General features: G+C 53.0%; 2 protein-coding genes across 5 annotated transcripts in view; one reads left to right on the plus strand and one right to left on the minus strand.

Annotated features, from left to right (window-relative positions):
- Positions 1-1,587: 1,587 nt before the first annotated feature.
- On the minus strand, positions 1,588-12,685 carry LOC102444516 (E3 ubiquitin-protein ligase TRIM39-like). 2 transcript variants are annotated; one of them, XM_075905027.2, is made up of 6 exons: positions 12,202-12,685; positions 10,673-10,768; positions 6,575-6,805; positions 5,313-5,335; positions 3,557-3,669; positions 1,588-2,730 (listed from the first exon to the last, which is right to left on the minus strand). In XM_075905027.2, exons 1-6 carry the CDS (start codon positions 12,625-12,627, stop codon positions 2,159-2,161), a joined length of 1,461 nt encoding a protein of 486 aa, XP_075761142.2. In that variant the 5' UTR covers positions 12,628-12,685; the 3' UTR covers positions 1,588-2,158. The 2 variants fall into 2 exon arrangements, with proteins under 2 accessions (XP_075761142.2, XP_075761143.2); XM_075905028.2 differs by lacking the exons at positions 10,673-10,768; positions 12,202-12,685 and adding an exon at positions 7,849-8,456.
- A 6,743-nt stretch (positions 12,686-19,428) lies between these two features.
- HIP1 (huntingtin interacting protein 1) overlaps positions 19,429-22,382 on the plus strand; it is a 114,644-nt gene continuing 111,690 nt past the window's right edge. For 2 of the 3 annotated variants that reach the window (XR_012897130.2, XM_089772158.1), the window contains exon 1: positions 19,429-19,642. Coding sequence is in view for 2 of the 3 variants with exons in the window: in XM_089772158.1 (XP_089628284.1) it covers positions 19,529-19,642 (114 nt within the window). In the remaining variant the exon portion in view is untranslated. The remainder of the gene's footprint in view (positions 19,643-22,382) is intronic. The other variant, XM_075905021.2, reaches the window with a different exon arrangement.

The raw sequence follows: 22,382 nt of genomic DNA on the forward strand, positions 1-22,382 counted from the left end.
CATGAGTTCATATCCTCTGTCATCTAATCATCCGCTCCATTGTTTCTCACTTGCAGCATCAAAATTGAACTGTGATCATCGGAGCGGTCAAACCGAGCCAGACCACGGGTCCATCCAGCCCGGTGTCTTGTCTGCCGACAGCGGCCAATACCCAAGAGGGAATGAACAGAACAGGGAATCATCCAGTGATCCCTCCCCGTCGCCCATTCCCAGCCTCTGGCCGACAGGCATAGGGACTCCCAGAGCATGGGGCGTGAGTCATGGAATTACTTCTCAGCACTTCCCCCTGCCAACATTAGCAGTGTTTCTGTCTTGTTGGTTCAGCAGAATTTCTCCTGCCCAGCAGGATGCTGCACAGGACTTGCCTACACTGGCAGGATCCTCCTCTGTGGCGCCCACGCCCGGACAGCGTTCACACTGCAACACAACAAACGTTGTGAAAAACACCCAGGGTCAGCGACAAAAACCTTCCACCTCCACGAGGGGCTTTTGGCCCGCCCCTCCCCCTCCCGGACACCTGCAGAGTTGCGGGTTAGAAAGCATAAGGGGGCCAGAGGCGATGACACCGGGGGGCTCTCACCCACAGAAAAAAAATTAGCAGGTGTTCAGCACCCATTGGCCGTCATGCTTCTCCTCCCCCGCCCGCCAGTCAATTCCTCCCCCTGGCTCCCAGCACGGCCAGCTGTTTCACAGTGTACAGGTGGCTGGGGGCACAGGGGGAGGGGCCAGGAAGAGGCAGGGGTCAGGCAGGAAGAGGTGGGGCAGGGATGGGGGTTTGGGGAAGGGGTCAAGTGGGGCAGGGCCTGGGACAGAGCAAGTGGTTGAGCCCCCCTCCCGGGCCTGGAGGAAGGCAGCACCTCTGACTGGGACACCCTGACACCCCAACCAAGTTCCAGAGCCGAGTTAAACCTGACAGAAGCGCCCGGGGCACGGGCCATGCCAGCGCTCCCGAGCTGGTGCGAGGGGGTTGCAGGAAGACCCCAGTAACACACTTTCGGGTGGGCTGGGGCAGGTCTTCGTGGAACACGAGCACAGTGGCTGCACTAGGAGCTTACAGCAGCCGCACTGGCTCTAAACATAAGCGCCAGTGTGGACGTGCCTCCGTGGGCGAGCAGTGCTGACTGTCCCTCCCCAGCAGCCTGCTACAGCCCCCGTGTCTCCCCACAGGAAGCTGAGCTCCATTCTCCAGTCTCATGCACGGACATTAAGGGCACGTGGGGCTCATCTGCAGCACGAGGGGTCGCCGTGTTTCAACGGGACTGGAAAGGCTCCTGGTGACTGACATGATGCCAGCTGCAATAGTGTTACCACCTCTTGGCATCCCCTCATGGCCTCATGGGACATTTCAAGGGTCGTGCCTCAGTGTCCCCCATCGCATCATGAACAGGTCCACCCCAGCCCTACTGGTGAGTCAGTGCTTCTCTTTATATCTAACAGCCCCCCTCTCCCCCCACACACGGACCTGATTTATTTATGAAAAATCCACAGAAAAGACACCGAAAGATCCTCATCCCTGCTTCCCAGCCCCTCAGCAGGCTTCGCCAGCCCCATATCTCCCCACTCCTCTAGCAAGACATTAAGTGATGCTCAGATTAGTTCTTTATTGACTTTGGGATGCACAACCCGCAGTTACACTGGCAGCTACACAGCGCGGGGTGTGCAGTGTACAACCCTGGGTCCTGGAATTCATCGTAAGTCATTAGTGGGTCAGTTACATCTCAAAAGCATCATTTTCATCTCATGACCCCCTGGCTAAAATCACTCACTTGTGGGTCACCCCTCATGCCCCACAAGCCCCAACCTTCTCCCCACAAGGTGCTCTCACAGGTGCGGGGTGGAGCTGGTCAGCTGATGCAGACGAGGAAGGAATTCATTTGTCAGTAACATTACGCTCTGGATAACATCTCTGCCATGCGGACAGCCATGGCCAGAGGGGGATCTGCGCTGTGCTCTCCCCTCTGTCCTGCTCTTACATCCTGCCCCACAGTTCACCCTTCCTCCGCCCTCCGCTCAGAACAAGAGGGCAAGGAAGCAGCTCGGCAGGGCTGTGGACCTGCCATTTCAGAGGCTGGTTAATTCCATTCCTACCTCTGCCCTTCGTCCCAGGTGCTGTGCTGTGTGGGGATGGAGGGGCAGGGTCGACAGCCCTGGACCCAGGTTACAGGAGGATGCACCCACTCCCGTCCGTCTCCCTGACCCAGGAGATCACCAGCGGCTCAGCGTTCTTGCTGTCCATGGAGGCCCCAGGACAGAAGAGAGGCCGGAGGGGGCCAGCGAACTGGTCAGTGAATGTGTAAATATGGTCTCGGTCAGTCACATTGTAAAATGTGATTTCTCCAGCTTCGTAGTCCAGGAAAATCCCAACCCGCCTGGGTCTGACGCTCAGGCGAAGCGAGGTCAGGGGGGAGGTGAGAGCCTCGTATTTACCTTGGCTGTGCAAGCGCAGCACCCAGAAGCCATTGCTAGGGGACAGGACCACAGTCCCTTTCCTGCGGGCAGACTCCCTGCAAAGCCCCAGGCCCCACTCTGGCTTGTCTCCCACCTGCACTTCCCAGTAGCGCCTCCCCGCGGTGAAAGCCTGAAGCCCCAGGACCAGCGGGGAGGCGTTGAACCTCTTGTGGCTGTCAGACAGAGACAGGAGCAGGCTCTTGCCACCCCGCGAGACGCTCTTCCGGTCGTCGGACAGGAGCAGCTCGGGATGAGCTGTCTTGGGATCCAGCGTCACTTCCACTGGAGGGAGAGCCAGGAAGAGACAGACATGCAGGTTAGGGGAGCAATGTCTCAGGCCAAGGGCAGAGACAGCCTGGAAGTAACCGGTGGTGCCCCAGGACACCCGGCGCCGGACCTGGGAGTGAACAGCGAGACGCTCGACTGTGACGTTTCTTAGCAACATGGGATGAGGCACAACGTTACTTATCCTCCAGTGTGAATATGGAGCAATCCGGCTCCTCTGTCTGGAGGAAGCCCGGCTCTCTCCAGGGAGGGCAGGGGCCACGGGAGGTGCCGTTTAACCCAAGATGGCGCTGCATCGCTCTTGGCTCCACCCGGCAGTACTTGGCCCCATGCAGATCCTTGCTGGCCTAAAGGCAGGTTTGAATCCAACAGTTAAGCGGCTTGCCCAGGGCATCAGTAGGTGGGCTAGGACTAGACCGAGGGGAACAGCGATAATGCAGCTGGTTGCTGTCTACAAACATTCCAGATCGGAGGGTGACCGGACAATGTTCCCGCTAACTGGTTCCATCCATGTGTGGAATAAATTTTGTTCTATGCACAAAGGCACATGCAGCTGTTTAAAACTAATTTAAGTTAAACCGGTGCAACTTTCCTAGTGTAGCCGAGGCCTTGGTTCAAGTGGTGCCTGCCTGGGCCACATTGGCTGTAGTGTAAATGGAGTCAGACCTGGAATGTATTATTACTCATTCTTGTGCATGGTGCTGGGAAGCCTACAGGCCCCAGCCCTGGACAAGGACCCTCTGCACTAGGCCCTGTACACGTGCTCACCCCCCCGGCCAGCTCACAGTTCAGGGCAAAGTGCGTAGTCAGCTGCTCCCTTCACCTTTGAATTTCTTCAGCATGTCCCTCATGCCCAGGCAGTGCTCGGGGATGCTGTAATTCTCTCGCAGTGCCACGGAGCAAGCTTCGGGAGCCTGGACCGTCACCGCTTCACACCTGCACGGAGACATTCCAGCAGGTCAGCACAGGGCCCCAGGCCCCCTGCAAGGAGCCCGTTCCACTAAGAGATGTCTGTGTGCTGACAGACTCTGTGCCCATTTAGGGTTCGTTCCTGTGGAGAGCCTAGCCAGCCACCCTGAACCTTTGTGCTGCCAGCACAAAACAGGCTGCACAGCCATCCGGGAGACCAGCCCAGCATGAGGGGGAACTTGCCGACGCATGGAGCTGTCAGAACAGCCCCTATAGAATCATAGAACCATAGAGCTGGAAGAGACCTCAGAAGGTCAAGTCCAGCCCCCTGCTCTAGGCAGGACCAATCCCAATTAAATCAACCCGGCCAGGGCTTTGTCAAGCCGGGACTTAAACACCTCTAGGGATGGAGACTCCACTACTTCCCTAGGGAACCCATTCCAGTGCTTCCCCACCCTCCTAGGGAAATAGTTTTTCCTAATATCCAACCTGGACCTCTCCCACCACAACTTGAGCCCATTGCTCCTTGTTCTGCCACCTGCCCCCACTGAGAACAGCCTCTCTCCATCCTCTTTGGAACCCCCTTCAGGAAGTGGAAGGCTGCTCCCCCACCCCGAGGCTGGCATGGTCAGAGCCTCAGTGCGCACTGATGATCCCCAGGCACAGTGACTGCCCTTCAGACCATCAGCATCCCCCTCTGAGGATGAGGATGGGGATGAGGGCTGGGGCCCATTGCTTTACTAACCGTGATGCAAGGCCACTGGCCATACGCTCACTGCACATTCCTAATCATGCCCCAGAGACCTGACTCCAAGAGCTTCCCAGTTGCAGGAGTCGCCGCCTGCGTCCAGTCACAGCAGCCTGAAGGTCGCATGCAATTTACATCCATCTGACTGCTCACGGACTAGCTACCGGCCAAGAGTTACCTGCAGCCAGCGATCATTAGCCACTCCAGGCAGAGAAAGAGGTGAAATTATCCTAGTAATTAATTCACTAAGAAACATTCTCAGCTTGGATCACTGCTCATTTCTACAGGAACTCAGTCCAAAGCAACCATAAGCCAGGTGGGGAACCTCAGGCCCCGGGGCCAGATGTGGCCCCCAGCTTGACTGGATCCAGCTCCCGAGACTCAGGGCCTCCTCGCCAGCATTGGGGAGCCGGCACTGACTCTCCAGCCCCACCACTGCCCCATGATGAGGAATGTGGGGAGGGTCTTGCTCCTTCTCAGTAGGGGGCCATGTTAGTTTTTTTGGTTCTCTCACTTGTTTGCAGCCCCCGACTGATTTTTCTGTGGACCAGTGGCCCCCGACCCCACCCCTGCCATAAACGGTACATCGTCCCTCAAGTGCAGCCACCTCTGGGTGGGAGCTGGCAGCCAATCAGCACACAGCATGCTCCACTATAGGGCGTAGGACTTGGGCCCAGGGCGAGCATATTCCCTGCTCTGCATAAGCATGCCAGGAATTCCTTATGATCCATGCACAGCAGATGGGGCTCGCCTGGTTCAGTCCCATCTTTTGTGAGCTACGTGGGACTTGTCCTTGGCAGGAAACCAGGGCTCAGCCAGCCCTGGGGGCGGGGGGGGGGAGCCCTGTTTGCAGGGAGACGGGGAGCTGCTTAGCCCTGGGAGGTTGCCTTGCCTGTTACGAGGCGCAAAAGCGGACACGTACCTGCTCAGGGTGCTTTTCATGTCCTAAAAGGAGACAAGGAAAAATGTTACACACTTGAGCTGGTCAGAGTCACTTGCTTCTAATCCCCATGAGCGCAGGGAGGAAGGAGGAGAGGCCCTGGCTTAGCACCTGGGAGACCGGAGTGCAATTCCCTCCTCTGCCAGAGGCTCTCCGTGTGACCTTGGGCAAGCCATGTAGCTTCTCTGGACCTCAGTTTGTGCTCTGTGAAATGGGGCTAATAGGGCTTCCCTGAGGTGGGTGAGGGCTAAGCACTGAGGACCGGGAGGTGCTCAGTGGCTCTGGTAGTGGTCCAGAGAAGGACCTGTCCTAGAGACACTCTGCACAATTCACAGCTTGGAATTCCCCAGGGTCAGCTCTGAGTGAATGGCAGGTCTGTTCGGAGTCACTTCCCTCTCCCAGACCCAGAGCTACCTGCTACATCCACCCAGCGTCCTTCACCAGGACCTGCTGGCACAGGGCTGGGGTCACTGAGCTCCAGGCAAGTCCTGCCCCGCTCTGCTCAGGTCCTATTTGCTTTGAAAAGACGAAGGCCTGGATCACTACAGGTCCCGATCCGGCGCCTGGCACTGAGTTAACTTTGTGGGGCAGGAACAATGGCCCCAGCCCACCCAGCATGTTAGATATCACTTCTCCAGCCCCGGGATGGGCCCAGCTGAGCTAGTGGGGCAGGGAGCCACCAGAGAACAGAAGCAAACTCACACCTGCACCTTAGCTGCCACCACCACTGAGAGAGCCCAGCTTGGCTACGCCTTGGACCGAACGTCTCCAGCCCTAGCTGGCCGAAGGGGATGTGCCCAAGAGCCCTGCCAGGCCCAGATGCAGCCCTGTGCTTTCCTGACTGCAGGAGCTACTCCTTCCTAGGGGCACTTCCTGCCATCAAAGGGGGCAGCAAGCAGACAGGGCAGCAGGAGAGCAGGTCAGATGCGCCGAACATAACGCATTGCATCCTCCTAAGCCAGCGGTGGGCTGACAGGAGCATCCCCCTTTAGCAGGAGCTATGCTGCTCTGGAGAAAAACCCCACTGAGGCTCCTTGGGGGCAGAGTGACTCCACACCCCTCTCCCAGGAGGGGCCAGGTCCTCAGGCACAAGCTGGTGTCAGTAAGGCAGAGAATGGAAGGCAAAAGGAAGATTCAGACACTCCCAGAGTCCTGCCTCAGGGGATCTAATCCTAACTCCTGGACTCCCGAGTCCTGCGATCCAGATCTCTTTCCCTTCAAGAGCGTTTCTGCCACATGCTCACCTTGAGCAGCATGTCTGCTGACTGCTGGGACTTTTCCCTTATCTCCAGGATCAGCTTGTCCAGGGAGAATTTTTGCTCTAAAAGTCTAGTTAAGTTTTCGTGGAGTCTCTGCAGGATTATCTTCTCTTCCTGTTCCAACTTCTGCAGAAGCTGCTTTTCCTCCTCGGCCAGCAGCCGGTGCAGCTTCTCAAATTCAGTCACAATCCTCTCTCTCTTTTTCTTAACTACCTCCTTCCAAAAGAAAAATACACAGGCGCAAGAAAAGAGAAAGCATGGGTTAAAATCATAGCGTTGACAGTGCCTTGGGAACCACTAGAGTAACTCAGAGGATATACAAAGTCACAGTGCATCTTGCACGGAAGGCATTTACTTAACAAAACAACTAAAGAAAAAGCAATATGTTTCCACATAGCTTAAGCTCTGGCTTCATCTTCCTTGTGTACCCAGGGAAGAGACCCCATCTGGAACTGTCTGTAGCACAGTGACATCTAGTGACTGAATTATGTTCTGGAAGGAAACAACAACACACCTCTCAGAGGTACAAACTTTTAACGGAATATATATGTTCACCAACCAAGCCTACACTAATCAATCAGATTAGATCTCTTTGATAAAACACCAGCATTTGTTCTTGTTGTCTACTTTGCTTCAGTCATTACACAAAAAATAACATTTGCCCAGACAACTAGAGAAATTACCCTAGACAACAAAGGGGAAGGATGCAAATCGGGATAAGTAACCAATAAACATGTCAGAGAGCGTCTGAGGAAGCCGAACAGGTTCAGGTCAGTAGGGCCTGATGCTATTCTGCACGGGTACGGAAGGAAGGAGATGAAGAAATCTGAGTTGCTGGCAGTAATACTGGCAACCTTGTGGGTGACGGAAAGGTCCTGGAAGGCTGGAGAGAGGCTGAGGTAGGGTGCATCTTTAAAAGGGGCAGAAAGGAGGAGCTGGGGGACTACAGACCCGCCTGACCGCAGCACCTGGAAGCTACCCGACCAATGTATAAAACAAGCCGTTTGCAAATCCCTGGGGCTGCGGAGTGATCACTAGCAGGCAGCATGGACCCACTAGGACCGAATCCCGCCAACCCGGCTTGAGCTCCTGCTTTGTCAGGGTCACTGGTGTGGTGCAAGGGGGAACGAGGGGGACATCATGTGCGGTGGCAGCTGCCCCGCCGTCCTGTGCATGGGATGGCTCCCCATATTGGGCCCAGGGCAGCCTGGGAGATTGACTGGGGGGCCTGGGACCGGCTGTGCCCCCCCCGCACTCACGGCTGCACTGCACGTCTCCCGGGGGTTGCTCCAATTCACCGCCGTGGCCAGAAGTGGGGCAGCCCCGCTGTGCTCTGCAGCCCCCGCAGCGAACCCGCCCTCCTGCAGCCCGTGGCCACGCGCCGGCGGGGGAGGCCGGCAGGTGGCAGCAGCCGCTAAGGAGCGCGCGCGCGCGCGAGCGCAGCCCCCGCCCTGCCAGAGGGGGGCGGAGCCAAGCGCGCGGCTCCCGGGAGCCCAGCGACCCCAAGAGGCAGCCGGGGCAACATAGAAAGGCCCCGCCCCTTCCGCCTGAGGCCCCGCCCCTTCTGGGGCTGCAGCCAGCCAGCCCCCAGCGCCGCCCATGGCCCGCTAGAGGCCGCTCTCCTGCCCCTGCGTAGCGCGGCTCCCCGGGAGCTGCCCCACGTGGGCCTGCCCATCCCTGCGCCCTTCTCCGCAGCCCGAGACCCACAGCCGGGGGGCAGCTGGGGGCGCTCTGCCCGCCTCAGCGGCGGCTTGCCCCGGTGCTGGGCCCCTGGAGTAATATGCAAATGAGGCTAAACGTGGAATATCCGAGCCTCATTTGCATACCTAATGAGCCACCACTTTTTTCAGAAGAGGCTCTTGTGCAAGAAGGAGCATCTACACTGCCCCTTCTCGCGCAACGCTGCTCTTCCTGAAAAGTAATAGGCGTCGCGCAAGAGGGGTTTTCTTGCGCAAGAAGGGGCAGTGTAGAGGCTCCTTCTTGCGCAAGAGCCTCTTCTGAAAAAATTGGTGGCTCATTAGGTATGCAAATGAGGCTCGGCGATATTCCACACTTAACCTCATTTGCATATTACTCGCGCAAGAAGCTGCGAGTGTAGACATAGCCCTAATGTTTCATAACCACCATCCCCACATCTCTGCTGACACTGCAACCAAGGGACATGTTATCTCAAGGGCCACATGCTGTAAACAAGCACATTCATAGATTCGAAGGCCAGAAAGGACCCTTGTGACCACCCTTGTGGCCTCCTCTCTCACACAGGCCACAGAACTGCCCCACAATAACTCCTCCAGCTGAGCTTTGAGAAAACATCCCCTCTTCATGCCAGTGATGGAAACTCCACCGTAAATTATTCCAGTTATGAATTACCATCTCTTAAACAACTGGCTTTTTTCCCCATCTGCATTTGTCCAGCTTCACCTACCAGCCACTGGATCGTGTTTCTTTGACAAATGACAGAGCCCAATACCAAATATTGTTCCCTATAGGAGTGTTTATAAAATGTAACCAAGTTGCTCCTTAACTGGATCTCTGTTAACCAAACAAGACTGACTGTATGAACAACCTGCCAGGTTATGGGGTGAAATTCTCTGGCTCCTCTTAGGCAGTAGGTTCAGGTTGGTGACAATAATCGTACCTAGAATCTATAAAAAAGCGAGAGCTTCAAAAGTGAGATTTCTTTGTCATTGCTGGTGCTCCTTGTTTCATCCTTTGCACCTGGCTCCTGCTCTGTATAGCCAGTAGATTGAGCTTTGCTCCTGTTTGTAGTCACTTGCACTTCCAGGCTTTCCCCAGGCAGTGGTTTGGTTTCAAACACAGCAGGGAAAATAGTCATTGGTGTGTTTCCAACCTTCATGACTTTGACCATTATTGCTGGCGTTATTCTTAAAGGCCAAGCTTAAAGAAGAGGGATGGTCCTTTACTGTTCTCCAGTTCCATTACTTTGGCTATGTCTACATGAGCAGATGTAAAGCCCTGTTGTGTGTCCACACTGTGCTCCTTGTGATGGTGGAGTGTGTCCCCATTAGCAGCTCTTGCAACGCCACAGAGCTATCCCACTGGCCACAGAGGGCTTTGGAAAGGGGCTGCAAAGCCACCTGGGGCGGGTAGCATCACATGATGCAGGTTTCCCAATCCCATTGCTCCATGGTCATCCTTATCCACAGAAGTCAGAAAAAGGGAGAGAGTGTGACAGGAAGAGCGTGTGCACACCTGTGTGTATGCAGGGAAGGGGGCAGACACTGTTTTGGGGGATGTCAGCATACAGACTTGTAACCCCGACATCTCAGCCCTTTCCTCCAGCTCTTTGCATGGCAATACCTCTCTGTGTGAGAGAGAGAGAGAGAGAGAGAGAGAGAGAGAGAGAGAGAAATTGCCATGCAAAGAGCTAGGTGTGGAGGGGGCTGACATGTTGGAGTTACATGTCAGCATGCTGACAGACATCCCCCAAAACACACTGTCTCCCGCCCTTCCCTGCACACACACGCACGCATACACACACTCACGCCTCTGTGTTCAACAGCACAAGCATGCCACCTGGTTGGTTGGCTCTGTGTCCCAGAGCAGATCAGCACAGCATGCAGGCTGTCCAAAACACAGCTCTGAGAAGACAGATGTGCAAGCCTGCAGGGCAGACAGCTGAGTGCCAAACAAAGAGTACAGGTGACTTGAGGGATTATGGGCCGTTTCTGGAGGCCAGTCAGGACACAACAAACAATTCACATGTCCACACTGCCCCCCCTACCTTCCCAGTACTGTATCCCGAGTGCAGCAAGCTCTATGCTTCACCTAGAAGTGGTTTATCTAGAGTGCAGCAACGGTGTATACTTGGCCTTTGTGAATTTACCAGTATTTTGCCACGTTATTCTGTTTCCCCTGCTACAGTCAGTCTCCTTTGTTTGTCCAGGTCTCTCACGGCAATGGGGTTTTTGTACACAAATATAGTTTTTTAAAAATTGCCCGAGATATCGTACCTGACACTATTACTAATTTTAAAGCAATTTATCTCTTTTTTAAAAACTAGATTTCTCAGATGGACAGTGTTCTCTTATATGTAGGGATACCGATCAGGAGTTCACCTGCCTTGCATTCCTGGGTTTTTGTCCTCTCCTCCAGTACGGTTTTCTTAATATCATCCATCTTTTTCAGCAGGAGATCCAGGGATTTCTGAAGTTTGATCTGACAAGAAAAATAACTCCAGTCAATTCTCCTTAAGCGATCCATCAGCCGTGGGACTTGATCTCAGCTAATTGCATTTCCTACCAAGCCCAGAGGTTAGCTGGTTGAAATGTGGACACTGGGTATAGGGAACCTGTTTCAGGGACTGCAAAGAGAGAGTTAACCTTCTAACAGCTGCTCCATCCCTAGGGCTCAGACAATCCCTCCATTGAGAGCAGGCAGCTGCATCTTTCCTCAGCTCAGGGCATATTAACCATCTCCCTGCCAGGCCACAAACAGGCCATCACAGGAGTTGAGATCCTTTCTTGTATGCAGCAGTTCAGTGCCTCGCCATGACAGGTGCGTTTCAGGAGCAATCGGTGCAGAAATGGGCCAGTCATTTTGTGAACCCCAAATTGCCCCTGCACCTTTGGGTATGCCCTGCCCCTGCATTTCCATGTGTGGTAGCTGCATGCACAAACACGCATGCTGGATTTGTGTGAGCAAAACGAGTGATCAGTTAACGAGCCAAATTCTGGCCCTGGCCCCTGCTGCTCTGTGGCTCTCTGGCAGCTCCAAGCAGCTGAAAAGCTGGTTTCACTGATGCCTGGGAGTTGCCCTTGCATAAGGAGAACCCTGCTGTGGCCCAGATGTTCCAGTGCTGAACCCCTTCATCCTGGCCTGCAGCGGACAGGGTGTGAATGGAGAGGAGAGTGCGGCCAGGCGCCTCTGGCTCTCAGCTTTTCCCCCAGGCCAGAGCGACTCGAGGGGCTGTGGGCAGCTGGACATCAGTTATGCTGGAGACTAAATCAGGCCCCAGTCCCAGAAACCAAAAGCTGCCAAGGTGAGGAAAAGCCACCTTTGGCTCGTCCCCGTCCCCCCAACCCTCCCTCTTGAGCAACACTGAGCCCAGCTCAGAATCCGGGCTGCTATTCCTCTGTGCCTGGCTACAGCAGGTGACTGGACGTGAGAGGGCTTAAGGGGAACGTAAGAACATAAGAACGGCCGTACTGGGTCAGACCAAAGGTCCATCTAGCCCAGTGTCCTGTCTGCCGACAGTGGCCAGCACCAGGTGCCCCAGAGAGGGTGGACCGAAGACAATGATCAAGCGATTTGTCTCCTGCCATCCCTCTCCAGCCTCTGACAGACAGAGGCCGGGCACCGTTCCTACCCCCTGGCTAACAGCCTTTTATGGACCTAACCTCCATGAAATCATCCAAGGGTGGCTCAGGGAACTGTGGCCTAATAAATGGGGTCCACCTGGTGTCACCTGCTGGCCACTGAGCGCAGGGCCATGGAGGGGAAGTTTCCGATACAGAGGGGGCCTTGCTGTCCTGGCACAGATCTGGTTGGCCATATTCCTGGAGGGTTCATCCCGTGACCTAATGGTCAATTCCTGGAGACTCCAGGACAGGCCTGGAGGGCGGGTGACCCTGAGCCCTGCACCCCTCTACCTTGTACATCTGGGCCGCCTCCTCCAGGGGGTAGACGGTGTGAGGGCGGTGCTCCAGGGACTCTCGGCAAACCACACAGATGGCCTCCCCGTCCTCTTCGCAGAACAGCTTGAGCTTCTCCTCGTGCTTCCTGCAGAGCGCCTCCAGCTGCCCCTTGGCCGGGGACAGCCCCAGCTGCTTGATGCTCTCCACGATATTGGCCAGCTGCCGGTTGGGCCGGACATTGCTCTTGTGAAAGGCTTCCCGGCACTGGGGGCAGACCAAGGGCCCCCTGGCCCCAAGCCCCTTCTCCCGGCAGTACTCAGTGATGCAGGCCCTGCAGAAGTTGTGCCCGCAGTCGATGCTCACCGGGTCACTCATGTACTCCAGGCAGATGGAGCAAATGGCCTCCTCCTGCAGCTTCTCCAGCGGGTTCGCCAAGGCCATGGCTGCTGCTGTGTGGCAGCTTCACAGGAACTTTCACTTTCCCACTGTGCAAAGGAGGAGTCACGTCACTGCGGGTGGGACTATGCTAATGCCCCGAGCGAGTGCCAGCTGCTCTGACAGCCAGCAGGGCTCGGCTCAGAGACCTGCCAGGGCCACAGAACTGCATTCAGAGATCTCTGTGGGGCTCAGGAGCCTGGAAGGAGGGGGCTGCCGTAGGACAGACACACAGCTGATTCCACTGACAGGGAAATGCCATTTGCCCTGAGGGAGGCATTTCTTAAATTGGCCTGGAGAATGCAAGCTGAGATGGTAGCCCATCCATGCACTAAGTTAGCCATGGGCTGTAATAAGGGCTGTGCATCTGTCACTGAGGTCACAGAAGTCCTAGATTCTGCAACTTTCCAGGACCTCTGTGACTTCTGCAGCGGCCAGCGTGGCTGATCCCAGGGCCACATGAGCAGCTGGGCATCAGCTGCTGCTTGGGCTATGTTGGCCACTGCTTGAGTGGTCCCATGCAGCAGGTTCCAGGCAATGCTCCCTCTAATCTTTTCCATCCACGTGTGGATTTTTCCATCTTTGTGCAGAATAAGTTTTATGTGCATGAAGCATGTGTGAGTGTGCACCACCAGGAGAAACACAAATCCAGCTGTGGACGCTCTGTTACTCTGCTGGGTGGCACAGGAATCTCTCCTGAGGGGCCGAACAAGTGCACACTTACAGGGAACACTGGTCCCAGGCTCCCCTGGGACCAGCAGTGGGCCACCCTCTCCTGAGCAGCAGTGGCAAGGTCCCAAACCACCCATACCTGGAGCAGCAGCAGGGTCCTGGGCTGCACCCTACCCCCAAGAGCAGCATTGACAGGGCCTCAGAGGCCCCCCGCCAGCTGCAGTGAGTCTCTGGAGGGCCCCCCCAAACAGCAGCATTCACAGGAACACCCCACTCCCAGCACCTACGATTTAGTTAAGGATGTTTTTAAGTAAAGTTGTGGGCTGGCAGGAGTGGTGCAGAGAGCTGGCTTCCCCACCATCCCTTCTGCCTGAAGCCCTGCCCCTTCCCCACCATCCCTTCTGCCTGAAGCCCCGCCCCTTCCCCACCATCCCGTTTGCCTGAAGCCCCGCCCCTTCCAAAAGTGCAGCATCCACCCCCCACACCTGGCCCAGGGGCCTGGCAATTCTGTTGGTTCCCCTGCCCCCACCCTCCCACACCTTTCAAGCTCCACAGGTCCAACATCTGTCTCTCATAACAGGCCATGCGCCTCATCAAATGTCCCAATCGCGACCCTTTTCAAAGGGACCCCTCTGCATCTGACCTCCGGCTTTCAAAAGGCGAGCCGGGGAGTGTAAATTCATAACTTTGCTGGGTGCTAAACAGCCTAGTCTTCTGAAAGAGCACCGGCTGCATGGCATTTTGTAGTCAGCATTACAAGATATTTCCATGCCAGATATGCCAAACATACGTATGCCCCTTCATGCTTCACCCCACAGGTGCCGACTTTCAAAAGTGCCAGGGGGTGGTTGACCCCTAGCTCTGACCCCACTCAACCCTCTCCCCCAAGACACCACCTCTTCCTGCCCAGGTCTGTTCCCTCCCCCGAGCATGCCACATCCTCACTTCTCCCCTTCCCTCCCGCCCCCCAGAGCCTTCCAAATGCAGCAAAACAGCTGACTGCAGTGGGCAGGACATGTGGGGAGGGAGGGGGAAGACGCAGATCCACAGGGCTTTCCAGGGGGCAGAAGGCACTGGAGGGAGAGGGGGAGCTGATAAGGAGGCTAGTGGTGAGTTCTCAGCACCCACCAACTTTTTCCCCATGGGTGCTCCAGCCCCACAGCACCCATGCAGAACCGTCAATCCACAGGACATGCTTCCATGCTTAGGGGAAAAGTGCATGTCTCCTGCTCTCTGGTTTTAGCCACATTCTGCTATATATTTCCTGTCATGGCACTCACAGATGACAACACAGCATATGCTGTTTGATTTAAAAACACTTTTATTTTAAATTTGACAAAACGCAAAGAAGACGCCAGTGTGAGATTTCTAAAGATAGCTAGAGCACTTGCCTCGAGGTCTAAGAATCTGAAGTGCCTTCCAAAATCTGAGAGGGATGAGGGGTAGAACATGCTTTCAGAAGTCTGAAAAGAGCAACACTCCAATGCGGAAACCACAGAACCCACACTACCAAAAAAGAAAATCAACCTTCTGTTGGTGGCAGCTGAATCAGATGATGAAAATGAACACTGCACATTTCAGACCCTGTTGTCGGCATGGATGCATGCCCGCTGGAATGGTGGTTGAAGGATGAAGGGGCATACAAATCTTTAGCATAGCTGGTCTTGCAACGCTGGCTACAACAGTGTCACCTTTAGGATGACAGTTTACATAAGAAGCAGGCAGAATTATCTCCAGTAAGTGTAAGCAAACTTGGTTGTTTTACTAATTGGATGAACAAGAAGTTAAGACTGCGTGCATGTAGGCTCTAAAGTTACATTGTTTTATTTTTTAGTAAAAAAATTCTATGTTTGTAAGTTGTACTTTCACAATAAAAAGCTTGCACTACAGTACCTAGGACAATACTATTTTGATTTCTTACAGAGCAAATATTTGTAATAAAAATAATACAAAGTGAACACTGTATTGACATCAATAGATTTGAAAATGTAGAAAACACCCACAAATATTTAAATAGCTTATCATTTAACAGTACGATTAAAACTGAAATGAATCACAATTACATTTTCTGAATCTCACATTAATTGCTATGATTTTTTAAAACTTTTGACACCCCTACTTTGTATACAAGTTTCTAGTTCCAAAAAGCCTTAAGTCTTTCACTTCTCCAAGACAATGTTTGGAAAGATGATTTTTCTTGTCATTCCGGAGTGAGATGAAATTTTTTGAGCATTGCCAGTAATTAATTGCATTAATATAAAGATTCTATTGTTAAACTGATTCTTATATTAATAACCAGATAAAGCATCAACATCTTGCTATATTAGGACATAAAACCTCCTACAATTCATATAACAGTGATATCAGGCAGTTATTATTTGAAGACTTGAATTTAGATACAAAATATTTGCAAATATGCATCTCAAAAGAAGCTTATGTCCTGAAGCTTTTGGCCAGCAGCAAAGCTTTGTATGGCTCAAAGATCATGTCTCTTACCAACAGAAGCTGGTTCAATGAGGCTATGTCTACACTGCAGGCTTCTTGCGCAACAGTGCGTCCATACAAAAGTGCATCATAAAAGCGCAAGAGAGAGTACAGACTGCATGGACTTTCTCTCAAAAGAAAGCTCTGATTGCTATTCACAGAATGGCCACCAGAGCACTTGTGCTTTTTTTGATTGGCTTTTTGTACAAAAAACCTGTTGCCTGTCCCCACACCTTTTTGCGCAAGAGCTCTTGCACAAAAAGGAGTTTTTCCTCGTAGAAAGAGGAATACCTATACTGCAAAAACCCCTCTGTTCTGTCGATTCACTGTAAATTTACTTGCACAAAAATGCATTTAAGTTGTGGACACTCCACAGGTTTTTGTGCAAAAATGACCTTTTTGTCTGCAAAAACCCTGTAGTGTAGACGTTGCCTGAATGATGTTGCCTCCACCGACTTGTCTCTCTAACAAAGATTTAAAACATGTCCAACTACATGGCTACGTCTACACTGGCCCCTTTTCCGGAAGGGGCATGTAAATTTCACCAGTCGTCGTAGGGAAATCCGCGGGGGATTTAAATATCCCCCGCAGCATTTAAATAAAAATGTCCGCCGCTTTTTTCCGGCTTTTAAAAAAGCCGGAAAAGAGCGTCTAGACTGGCCCCGATCCTCCGGAAAAAGTGCCCTTTTCCGGAGGGTCTTATTCCTACTTATTCAATTAGTTCTATAATCCTGTGTGTGTTTACTTAGTCTATGTCTAGACTACAAGCCTCTTTCGAAAGAGAGCATCTAGACTGCAACCACTTCTTTTTAAAAAAGCGATCCGCTTTTTCAAAAGAGAGCACCCAGGCAGTCGGGATACTCTCTTTCGAATAAGCCCTGTTTGCATTCAAGAACGCCTTTTTTTGAAAGAGCCTTTTGGAAAAAGGTGTTCTTCCTCATAAAATGAGGTTTACCGCAGTCGAAAAAACCGCCGCGTTCTTTCGATTTAATTTCGAAAGAATGCGGCAGCAGTCTAGACGCAGGTCAAGTTTTTTCACAAAAACCCTGTAGTCTAGACACACCCTTAGTTTCATTACTCTGAAAACCCACCTTATGCTTTCTCAATTAGATCTCTTCCGAAAACATTGAATGTTTTGCAAAATCTGCTTTCCTGATGTAAATGTCAGATCTACACCAAACTCAAGTCATAAACAAAAGAGATGTACCCTAGTCTAGAAGACACACCAATCTTTCCGGTTACTTTTGCCCCTCCCCCTAGATTTACAACCTACCACTGTGGTATATTTACAACTAGCAGAAATACCTGGTGTCACCTGGGGAAAATATAGTGAAAGGTGTGATGAATGAACTACGTCAATGACATTAACATAGCATATTTTATTGGAAATACTTTAAGAAATGAACATAGCTAGTACTTTTTCTGTTATCATAGGGAAAGGATCTTGTAGTTGCAGTTTATGTGACACGCTTAACAGAAGAGTCCTGCAAATGCCTAAAAGCTAATTAGTGGCCCAATTGAGGCTCTAGGGGCCCAATTGGGGCTCGGGGGGGGGAGGGAAATTTCAAGATACATCACTGGATTGGTTGTAAGTTAGGAATTCAGTAGTATCCGTGCAAAATGTTGTGTTTCTATGATCAGGCGCTACTAAAAGCTAATTAACAGTGGGCCCAATTGGGGCCTGGGGGAACTGATTTCGAGATATAACCAATCCAGTTATTTAAGTTAGGAAATCAATAGTATCCATGCAAAATTTGGTGTTTCTAGCTCTTACCGTTTCTGAGATCTTTTGGGACAAACAAACAAACTTTCGGAAACATTTATAAGAGTTGCAATGACAGACTCATATTAAATATTCTGCACTAGTCAATAGATAACTGATAAACACCTTTCAAAACATAATGTGAAGCAAAACAGGGCACAATATTAAAGCCAAGGAGACTTTATAAAGCTTTGCCCCCGAGAACCATGTCAGCAACTTGCCAAAATCTCACAAGTGGCCCCATGCGTATGAAATGGACCAGATTACCGTAGCCTGCCTTCTCTCCAATAAACAGGTGCTACAGATCCCATCATTCCATGCTCCATTCCCCCGCACCAGAGATCAAGACACATCTCTCTCTAAGACCACGTGCTGAGACATGGGACACCTGCTTTCTTCAGGCCACATCTAGAGTCTGTGGGTGCTCTATGTGAAAAGAACGATAGCCAGATGGAATGGTCCTTACTCACCTTTTTCAGGTTCTCTTCTCATCACTGTTCAGCAATAACTTCACCTCAATTATTAATGTATTTTTCCAGGCCTACTTGTGGCTGGATTATTATGCCCATTAAACCTCCTCTGGGATTGGCCCCAGAGAAGGAGGCAGGTTTCCAAGAAGCACATTAGAGACAAGAGGAGAGACAGGGAGCTGAGACAAACAGAAGGGTTTGCCTCTCTGAACAGTCTCTTCTGTTTCCCACAGGATGCAGTATCAGAAGCCAAGGCACTAACAACGTTTAGTATAATGGGCAACATGTGAACCAGCTCCTTGCAGAATGCACCAGCTGGACTGGGAGAGCACAACTCAGGGTGCATTCTGGCTGTGAAATTAGCCCGACAGGGGAGAAAAATCTAGAATGACATCAGACTGACCACACTAGGTCAGAACAATGGTTCATCCAGCCCAGTGTCCTGTCTGCTGACAGTGGCCAATACCAGATGCCGCAGAGGGAGGGATCACAACAGGTGTACATCACGTGATCCCTCCCCTGTTGCCCACCTCCAGAGAAACAAAGGCAAGGGACAAGTTAGCACCCATTGCTTTGGGGGGAGGGAGAGAGTTGCATATTTCATTTGCATTTACAAACCCTGGGGGCTCTGACTAGCCTCTGTGGCAGAAGGGTCCATGCTAGGTTTTACACCCTGCCCGGCGTAAGGAGGGCTGTGTGAACACGCAAGCAGGGCAGGCCGGACTGAAGAAGCTCATAACCTCACTGCAGAGTCGCATTTTCAAATCTCTGAAAGGAAACATACAAGAGGCCAAAGCCTTCGCCCGCTGAACGCTCTGCCCCTTGGCTGGCTGCCCACTTCTGGAGCGTGTCTCATCCCAGGGGAACCCCCACTCCCTCTGGCAGCCATCTGTGTTGTGAGGTGTCCAACTGTGCTGTGCGGGCCCAGCAGCAGGGTGGGATGCACTGTAATGCAGACAGGGGGGAGCCTGTCCAGAGCCCAGAGGCCTGGGCAGAGGGCATCTCCTCCTGGCTGTAGCTGCCCAGCGGGACAGCCCAGGTAGCACGGCCTGGAGACTGCAGCGGGAGGGAGGGGGCACTGCTGTGTGCTCAGGGCGCCCAGCCCGGGTACCAAGGTAAGCGACAGGCGCCGGGACCAACCAGTGCAAAGTAGGAGGATTAAGGGGCAGGTCTGTGTGCGGGGGGCAGGTCCCTGTCAGCAAGAGCCAATGAGCGAGGAGGGGGCGGAGAAAGGGGCGGGGCGGAGGCGGTAGTTCTCGTTGGAGCTGCAGCTGCCTCACCCTGGGAAGGCGGGGCAAGGGTCCAATAGGGAGTTCAGACAGATTGGCATTCGCACTGGCCAATGAAAGAGAGGGGATGTGAGAGGGGCGGGACCGAGGGGGCCGGGGCGTGGCTGCCGTGTGAGCGGCGGGCGCGCGGGCCAATGGCGCGGGCGTGGGTCCCGCGGGCGGCGGGCCGGGTAGCGGCTGCTGCGCGCGGCGCGGCTGGGTGCCGCTGAGGCGACGCGCGGCGCGGCGGGATGGACCGGGTGAGCGGCTCCATGAAGCAGGTGCCCAACCCGCTGCCCAAGGTGCTGAGCCGGCGCGGGGGCGGCGGCCTGGAGGCGGAGCGCGAAGGCTTCGAGCGCAGCCAGGTGCGGTGAGGGGGCTGCGGAGGGGCGGGGGGGTGGGGGGGTGAGGGGGGTGTGGGGGGCTGGGGTCTGTGGGGGGCTGGGAGGGGGGGGTGGGTTAGAGCAGTGGGGTGTGGGGGGCTAGTGGTGGGATGAGGGGGCTGCGGAGGGGCGGGGTGAGGGGCGGGGTGGGGTGGGGGGGCAGGGGGTGTGGGGGGAGGGGGAGAGGGGCGGGGTGGGGGTGTGTGGGGGCTGGTGGTGGGATGAGGGGGCTGTGAGGGGCAGGGTGTGGGGGGGCTGTGGAGGGGCGGGGTGGGTTAGAGGTGGGGTGGGGATGTTGAGCAGTGGGGTGTGGGGGGCTGGTGGTGGGATGAGGGGGCTGCGGAGGGCAGCAGCATTGGGGGCTGAGGGAGGGGGATGGGAGGTGTTGGAGGGGCTGGTGGTGAGAGTGGCTGTAGAGGGGTGGGGATGGTGGGGGATGAGGGTAGCAGTGGGGGCATTGAAGGGTTGATGGAGGGAGATTTATGGGGGCTGATGAGGGAGGTGTTGGGAGGGTGAGATGGGGACTGATGGAGGGCAGTGGATGGGGGTGGGATCAGTGGGGGGTGGAGGAAGGGTGTTGAGCCGTTTGAATATTGGGGGGCTGATGATGGGATGGCAGCATTGGCTGGATAGGGGCCACTGTATTGCGTAAGTGCTCAGGTTCTTGCAGAACCAAGATATTGCATTCACTTGAGAGTCAGGGATATGAGAGGTGAGTATGACATAGCTGTAGGCAATGAAGGCAAGACACAGACATGGCCAGTCTAGGAATCCAGCCTCAAATGCTCTCCCCTGTCCAGTCAGTCTGTCTGGCTATCTGTCCATTTATCACCCACCACATACTGCCATCTAAGTGCCTTCTCTACCTTCAATGTTGTTAGGTACCATACCTTTTCCCCAAGAGCCTGATCTAAATTAGACCTGCAATAAAACAGTCAGATGAAGCAAAGGAAGGTGGGGGGAGAATTGGGGAGGCTCAGGTGTATAATGTATTGTTTCATCACATAGTGATATTTTAAGTATGCACTGAGATGGGGCAGAAGTTGAAAGTGTGAAACTATAGATCATGTGAAAGGCACATATTTGGGAGAGGAGATGATTTTGACAGATATACCCAAGAGCAGTAACTGCAGTCCATAGTTGTTGTAGTGTTTCAGATAAATGAGAAACAGCAGTCTCCTGGGCCCTGGTTTCCACCTTCATTGGGAGAGGCTTGTTCGAGTTGGGGGAGTAACCTGAAGGAAGTCAAGGAGATTAGTCCTTGGTCTATTCTACATAGGACTAGCTCATGCCAGCAGATTTTATTCGTCAAAAGATTTTAGGTTCTCAAGAATTTTATCTACAGTTGGATACAAGTATGTTTCCATAGATCTTGTAAAGATGAGTGTAATGTCCTTTAAAAGAAGAGAGTCCCATCTTGCAATTAACTCCAAATGCATATACCTCAATGGTAATGCACACCAAGGCGTCCTCTCACATTTCACCAGTATCATTACATTGGTTTCCAGAGAAATTCCTGATAAGCATTAAGAGCTCCTCTAGTGAGGCTCGTAGCTCGCATATGATCATACAATGTTTAATGGAATCAGTAAAGTGTTTGGTTGTGAATCTTCCCCTTTGGTTTGAAGTGCATATTTTGATAGCTGTTCCAGTATGCTGTAGGATTTATTATATGCCTGTGTGACGGCGCGTTGGGGTCCCCCGCCTCCTGCACCCCCGAAAGGGCACGAACAGACTCCACCAGCCGGTAGAACAGAGGGAGTTTATTGCCTCTCCAGAATACAGCACAGCACAGATGTCACCAGGTTACAGGGCAGGCCTAGGATGCCTCAGCCCCCCTTGATATGGGGTGGGGGCTCTGGCTTCTAAACCCCCCAGCCAGTTGCTGAGGCTGCTTCCTACATGCTCCCAGACAGAAAACTAACTAACTCTCCTCCAGCCCTGCCCCCCAGCCAGGGGCGGCATTCCACCTTCCTTTGTTTCTCCCCATGGGGGGTGGCTGGTCAGACAGGTTTGGAGCCCCCTTTGCATAATGTCCAGACTGCAGAGGTCATCACAGCCTTAGCAAGTTACCCCCACTACGTCACAGCCTGTTGCTTTGAAATGTCTCATTCATACCTTTAGATTTGTGCAATTCACTAATATTCTAAAAGAACACTCACTCTAGTTATCTTTACAGAGGACTTTCTGTGTGCGTGTGTGTGTGCAGCATGCACTTTGTTTTGTAGAGAGTTTATGTTCGCTTAAATAGCATTGCATCCCCATGGAGGCAATTCCAGTATGCTCGCAGATTGTTATTACTGTGTAGCTGTCTAATTTTGTATGTTAATATACATAAAGAACAATATTCCAACACAAATTACAGTGTTCCTGCCCATTAACCGAAAGTCACAAGCAAGTACAATACACAACTAGAACAGAGGGACTTTTAGTAGTTGTAATGCTTCTTGCTAGAGGCAGGGTTTGTTTTCTTTTTTTTTTCCCCCCCCCCTCGAAGAGGGTACCTGGATGCTAATTGGGAGGCTGCTTTAAGCATAAGTGGGTGGCATGTCAGAAGGCACAGACTTGGAAGCAGCAGAAAGTGACAGATGGATCAGCTGGGAGAGATGCTTGGCCAGGCCAAAGACTGTGTAAAGCAGGAGAGTTTATCTGTAGATGGAAAGAGCAGAGTTGGGGGAGAGTGCTGCAACTGATGTAATATAGGAAATTTGGGGAAGCTACC

This window comes from Pelodiscus sinensis, chromosome 21, assembly GCF_052426305.1.
Source record: "Pelodiscus sinensis isolate ZL-2025 chromosome 21, ASM5242630v1, whole genome shotgun sequence".
NCBI lineage: Eukaryota > Metazoa > Chordata > Testudines > Trionychidae > Pelodiscus > Pelodiscus sinensis.